The sequence below is a fragment of the Bos indicus genome, chromosome X (assembly GCF_029378745.1).
Source record: "Bos indicus isolate NIAB-ARS_2022 breed Sahiwal x Tharparkar chromosome X, NIAB-ARS_B.indTharparkar_mat_pri_1.0, whole genome shotgun sequence".
Taxonomy (NCBI): Eukaryota; Metazoa; Chordata; class Mammalia; order Artiodactyla; family Bovidae; genus Bos; species Bos indicus.
Genome location: NC_091789.1, coordinates 56,717,275 through 56,723,681, shown reverse-complemented (window position 1 = coordinate 56,723,681; position 6,407 = coordinate 56,717,275). Strand labels below are relative to the sequence as shown.

Here is a 6,407-nt window from a genome sequence, read left to right as displayed (position 1 = left end):
GCAAGAATACTGAAGTGGGTTGCCATTTCCATCTACAGGGGATCTTCGCAATTCAGGGATCAAACCCGAGTCTCTTGCTTAGCACACAGATTCTTCACCACTGAGCCACCAGGGAAGCCTTGTAAACTACTGAGTTGGTATTAATTATTTTTAGCAACTTTAGCAAGCTAGTATATTAGCTAAGTGAAAGCTGTGCAAGTATTGTCCTTATACGGACCCTTGTGCTCTCGGCCCTTAACCTTCTACCCCTGAGGCCAGTAAAAATTAGCAGGCCTGTCCTTGGCCCCTACCTTTTTGGCTCCCAGAACATAGGAGATATCTTTCCAGAAATTAGTTGCTTCTGTTCAGGATATTCTATAACCACTTTGTTTAGCCCACCCACTTTTGTTCTTCACCCATCATCCCTAAGACACTTGGGAATCTGTAGGTGCTAATAACTGGTGGGAAATGAATAGGAGAGCTTGAAAGTACCCTCCCATTATACCATCTCCCCGGGGTATGGTGGGGTAGTTGGTGAGTGATCAAATTTATAAAATGTTTACACCATCCCACGACTTTCTCAAACATACATCTTGGCCCTGCATGTCTGGTTCATGGAGCGACCGCCTGCTTTCTCTTATGCAGATGGGTTCTGTGGCCTAGCACCCCAGTCCCCACCATCAGTGATCCCGAGCAGAGGCCCACGAGGGGTCAACGCTGAGGTCACCACCAGGGCGCATGCAAGAACATGATAGCCATCCTCTCCAGTGGCTCGCTCATGGCCACTCATGACTACAACCATCACTTGTGCTCGACTTCCAGTAACAGCTCATGTGGAAGTGCCAAATACCCTGGGGAACCACCCCCACCACTCGGATCTCCCCAAAGCAGACCCAGGACACTAGTGGACCAGCTGTTTCTTCGGGAAGTCCACTCTCCCATTCATGGCCACAGTGTTGGAGTTCCCAGAGCACTCAGAGTCTGCCCAGGTTTCCACCGGCATGATCACCTGTGACCTGGCTCAGGAAGCCATGGGGAAGCAGCAGCCCAGTGGCCAGCCTGGCAAAACCAACTGCAGGCCCATGTCCTGAGTGATCACCACCAACTGCTAGGCTTCCTTCCAAGGTGCTAGGCTCATCAGAACCCTTCCCTTCTTGTCCCCTCCCCAAGACTAAGCAGGTTGCAGCCAATGGAAGCAGTTCGGTTTTTAATATCAAAACAGCAAAACATCAAAAAGGAAGTTGAGAGAACCCCACTCTCTACTTTTCAAGCCACAGGAGAGCCTTCCTTACAACTCATAACCCTGTGCCTTGCACCAAGTAAACAATAAACTCCAGGCAGTCAGCACACACACACACAAATACGTCTTCACTTTCAACTCCAGAAAAGATTTCCCAGAATCACCCGGCTCTAGTTTTCAAGTGTCTGAGAAGTTAGTTCTTAGGATGAAAAATCAAGAAGCTTTATGGATGAGTGGATTTGAAATTTCCACATCAAACCTGTTGTGCCTTTGACAATTAAAATGTTTAGAATTAGAAGGAAAAATGCCTTCATCTCAAAGTAAAAAGTATACTTTCATTTTACTTCCCATGTAAAGATGTATAGAAGCACCAAGTCATGAACCAGATATTGCTGGGTAGCATAAGATGGAACCAAGCCTTTTGCTGAAGCACATTGATAGATGTAATATATTATAAACCATCCCCCTTTTGGTGGCTTTTATTTATTGAGTCTTTATTCTGTACCAAGTAATATGCTAAATAACTTAAATGGATGATCTTATTTGATCATCCCGTTAATCCTAGGAATTGGTTACTATTATTTCCATTTAAAGATGAAGAAAATAAATATATAAATAAAGATAAGACAGCTGTTGCCCATGGTCAAAAAATGAATACTAACGCATATATATGGAATTTAGAAAGATGGTAACAATAACCCTGTGTACGAGACAGCAAAAGAGACACTAATGTATAGATCAGTCTTATGGACTCTGTGGGAGAGGGAGAGGGTGGGGATATTTGGGAGAATGGCATTGAAACATGTATAATATCATGTATGAAACGATTCACCAGTCCAGGTTTGATGCACGATACTGGACACTTGGGGCTGGTGCACTGGGACAACCCAGAGGGAGGGTATGGGGAGGGAGGAGGTAGGAGGGTTCAGGATGGGGAACACAGGTGTACCTGTGGCGGATTCATTTCAATATTTGGCAAAACTAATACAATATTGTAAAGTTTAAAAATAAAATAAAATTTAAAAAAATAACAAAATAAAATAAAATAATGAAAAAAAAAAAAAAAGTTAGGATACGAAGTCTGTCTGACTCTAAAGCCCTTGTTCTGGCAAGATTAATACAATGGTGAAGCGCTTGGATGCTAGTGTTAGAGCAATCTGGCTTCCAATCCTAGCTCTGCCAGTTGTTTATTCCATCTGTTTGTTCCTGGGAAAGTTACATAACTTTTATGTCTTCTGCATTCTTCTCTCTAAGGTTGGAATAATAGAGAACTGATGAGAGGAATAAATAATTTATGTACCTAGCATAGCCTTTAGCCACAGAGTAAGAACTCAGGAAAGACTCACTACCGTATTTCCCAGGTGGCTCAGCAGTAAAGAATCTGCCTGCAATGCAAAGCAGGAGATGTGGGTTCGATCCCTCAGTAGGGAAGATCCCCTGAGAAGGAAATGGCAACCTACTCCAGTATTCTTGCCTGGAGAAGTCCATGGATGGAGGAGCCTGGTGGGCTACAGACCATAAGGTTGCAAAGAGTCAGACACAACTTAGCAACTAAACAACAACAACAAATTAGTCTATACTGTCTCCTATCATCATATATGCCTTCCATATCACCACCTTTCATATGCGGCACAACAGAAAGAGGCAGGTAGTCTGGGTTCTTGTGACAGCTCTGTTACTATCTCTGTAATTTGAAGAATTCACTTATCTATGTTATAGATAACCCTCTGTGTCTATGTTGTTTCATACAAATTGTTAGAGAAAAACTCAGTCCCATCTACACAAAGCTGTTCTAGGGAGCAAGTGAAATCAGACATATTTTTTTTAAAAATCAGAAAAGTATAAAGGGATAAAGATATAATGCAGATATAAGTAATCATTCCATCTATTACTTTACAGAGAATGTAATATCCTATTCATATTTCTACTCCCATTCCCCTTTCTTAGTCTAGCCCTTCTTAGTCTTATTTCTCCTCAAAGAAAGAGAAAGAATAAGATGGATAACATGGAGAATTAAAAAGTTAGAGTGGATGTTTGATGATAATAAAGAATTGGTCATGTTTTGGCTGTGATAGTAATACAGTAGATCTGTTTATTAAAAAGATTTTGTAGAGACACATATTGAAATATTTGCTGATAAGATGATACTGTGTCTGGATTTGTTTCAAAATAAATCCAGGGATAGGGTAGCAGTATTGGAGAATAGGTGAGGGCACTGATGTATCAAGATTGGCCTTGAATGACAGTCATTAAAACTGGATGGTGTGTGCATGGCGGCTCATCTTATTATTCTCTCTACCTCTGTATATGTTGGATTTTTTTTCCATAATAAAACGTGAAAAAAAATCCAGGGTTTCAAAGTCACATGCCTACAGAGTCAGGCAGGTAACATAAATGAGTGAAGCAAACTGGATGGAAACTGTGGAAACTGGGAAAGAATATGTCTCATCCAAAGGGGGCGGTGGTCCTCAGCTCCAGCTGACTGTTACTGGATAGGGCTGGGCTGCCACATTTTCCAAATTTTTCAAGAGAAGGCAAAAATAAAAAGTTTTATATGAAATCTTCCAATCCTTAAGTGTTGATAACTCATTCAAATATGTTGTATAGATGCTATGCTGGCCAACTAAAATCCGAGAACCAGACTCAGCCTGCAATCGCCATTTGTAACCTCTACCTACAAGGCCAACTTCAGGCAATTTTCACAACTCGGAAGCAGTAGAAAAGTGATAAAAAGCTCTTCCAAATCAACAAAATTAGAATGCCATCGTTCTGCCCTGATCTTCCTCATTACAAGTTCTGCTCCTATATATGCTTTGTTCTCCATCCTCTGTTCCTACCTGTGAGTTTGTCTAACTTTATCTTTTACTCTTTTTACCTAGTTCTGATCTCAAATCCCTAACCACTGAGAACCAGGACACCTTGAAGTTCCAAAACAAGAGGCCTCCTGATAACAAACGAAGCTTTAGGCCCCACCTGACCTGACTCTTCTTTCTGACACATTTTGCTGCTCTTCTTCATGATAAGCAGTAACTTGGGAGAGTCTTAAGGAACACTGTGCCCTAAGGGGCAAGAGAATGGACTGGTAATGGCAAGGTATCCTAGCAGAGGAGCAGGTCTTGTGTTGTCCATGAAACCCAAAGTATTCATTCCTGACTGACAACCCACAGGGTAGGCATTTGGTGTATGTTTCTTAGTCATGGTGATGAGGGAGAGGGTGGATCTATTCTGAGACCTCCACTCTCCCTCCCTCACTCCTTCTCCCATAACTACAAGCTTATGAGATGTCTGGGGGGATGATAAGTATACAGTTGATCTAAGAGATGAGGGCAGGCTTTCTGAAAAGCAATGTTTAAGTTGACATAAGAAGGATGAGTAGGAGTTAACCAGATGGCGAATGGATGGAAAATATTTCAGGCAGTGAATGAGGAAAGTGTACACAACAGCCCCAAGGTATGAGAGCAGTTGGCACTTTTGAAAAATTGACAGAAAGCCGGTGTAGCTGCAGAAAGGAGAAGAGTGGCTAGAGACTGAGCTAAGGTAGCAGGAAAGGGCCAGATGATGTAAAGCCTTGTCAGGTCCAAACTGAAGAGCCCAGTGAGTCCAGGACACTGTGCTGGACACAGTGGAGGCTATAGACACAGTGCAGACCTGGTCCCTGCCTTCCAGGAGCAGACAGTAGCCAGCAGGATATTAGGCAAGGGCCATCAGGGTTGCTAAAGAATGTTATTTGGAGGTATTGAGGAGGAAGTGATCACTGTGTGTGTGTGTGGCCGTGCCATGTAGCATGTGGATCTTAGTTCCCCAGCCAGGGATCGACCCTGTGCCGCCTGCATTGGAAGCCCAGAGTCTTAACCACTGGACCACCAGAGAAGTCCTAGAAGCGGTTACTTCTGAATGGAGGAAGAGAAGAGGCAACAGTTACTTGAACCCTGAAGGATAAATGGAATTTCAACAGACAGAGAACATGGTCAGAGAATGTCTGGCAGTGGGTGCAACCGCACAAAGGAGCAGAGGCAAGGCTGTTCAGAGCTTACTGGGGAGGAAAGGAGAGCAAAGCTGAGGGTGGGAACAGACTTTGAGAAATGATGCTATCGTGCAGTACAGCTTTGGGGGGGCCTTGAATGCCAAGCTATTTTGTCTTCATTCTGTTGATAATGGAGAGTTACTGAAGGCTTTTGACTAGAGAATCCAGTATTGGAGGTAACAGTAATTTACTGGGAAGTCATTCCTTTTAATGGCACCCCACTCCAGTACTCTTGCTTGGAGAATCCCATGGATGGAGGAGCCTGGTCGGCTGCAGTCCATGGGGTCACAAAGAGTCGGATACGACTGAGCGACTTCACTTTCGCTTTTCATTTTCATGCATTGGAGAAGGAAATGGCAACCCACTCCAGTATTCTTGCCTGGAGACTGCCAGGGACAGAGGAGCCTGTTGGGCTGCCGTCTTTGGCGTCGCACAGAGTCGGACACGACTGATGCGACTTAGCAGCAGAAGCAGCAGCAGCAGCAATAACAACAGAAAATGAGTGTGATAATATCACTTTGTAAATAGTGTTAACAAAATAGAAATACAATGAGACATATACAAGATATATAGCAAACAGTTCCCAAAAGCATCCACATTTTTATACTACCTCAAATCATGTTAGCTTTTCAATTTCTACTAATACAAGGAACATTATTCTTTTAAAAAAAATAGGGACAACAACAACAACAAAAAAACCCTTAACTTTTGCAATGATCTCAGCAACTAAGTTAGGAAGAAAGCCAGGCTACTTACTATCTCCAGTTAAAAATATTTAGTGCAAATTTTTGGAACCTTCCATGAACTGCTGAAACACACAGTTTAAGCATTCAAAAATCAGTTTAATTACCATATTAGCAAACTGAAAAAGAAAAACTATTTCAATAGATGCAGAAAAACCATTTGGCAAAATATAACCTCCATTCCTGAGTAAAAAAAAAAAAAAAAAAAAAAACACTTAGCAATCCAGGGATAGATGGTAATTTCCTTAATCTGTAAAAGACAACTATGAAAAATACCCAATTAACATCATGATGGTAATAGACTGAATGCTTTCTGCTTAAGGACATAAACAAGGCAAGGAAGTTGAGGGAGTTGAAGGTATAGTCTCAATTTTCTCTGTGAAGGAGACATTATTCTCTGCCTATGCCCAATTTTCTAACT

General features: G+C 42.2%; 1 protein-coding gene across 1 annotated transcript; it reads left to right on the top strand.

Annotated features, from left to right (window-relative positions):
- The first annotated feature begins 727 nt into the window (after positions 1-727).
- On the top strand, positions 728-984 carry LOC139181235 (pancreatic progenitor cell differentiation and proliferation factor-like). Its single transcript, XM_070784137.1, has 2 exons — positions 728-848; positions 884-984. Exons 1-2 carry the CDS (start codon positions 728-730, stop codon positions 982-984), a joined length of 222 nt encoding a protein of 73 aa, XP_070640238.1.
- The last annotated feature ends 5,423 nt before the right edge of the window (positions 985-6,407 follow it).

What these genes read in the sequence shown, in the direction of transcription:
- LOC139181235 (XM_070784137.1), top strand. Translation starts at nt 728, where the DNA reads ATGATAGCCATCCTCTCCAGTGGCTCGCTCATGGCCACTCATGACTAC. An exon ending in CCCTGGGGAACCACCCCCAC is followed by an intron (nt 849 to 883) that starts CACTCGGATCTC and finishes CCCAGGACACTA; the next exon opens with GTGGACCAGCTGTTTCTTCG.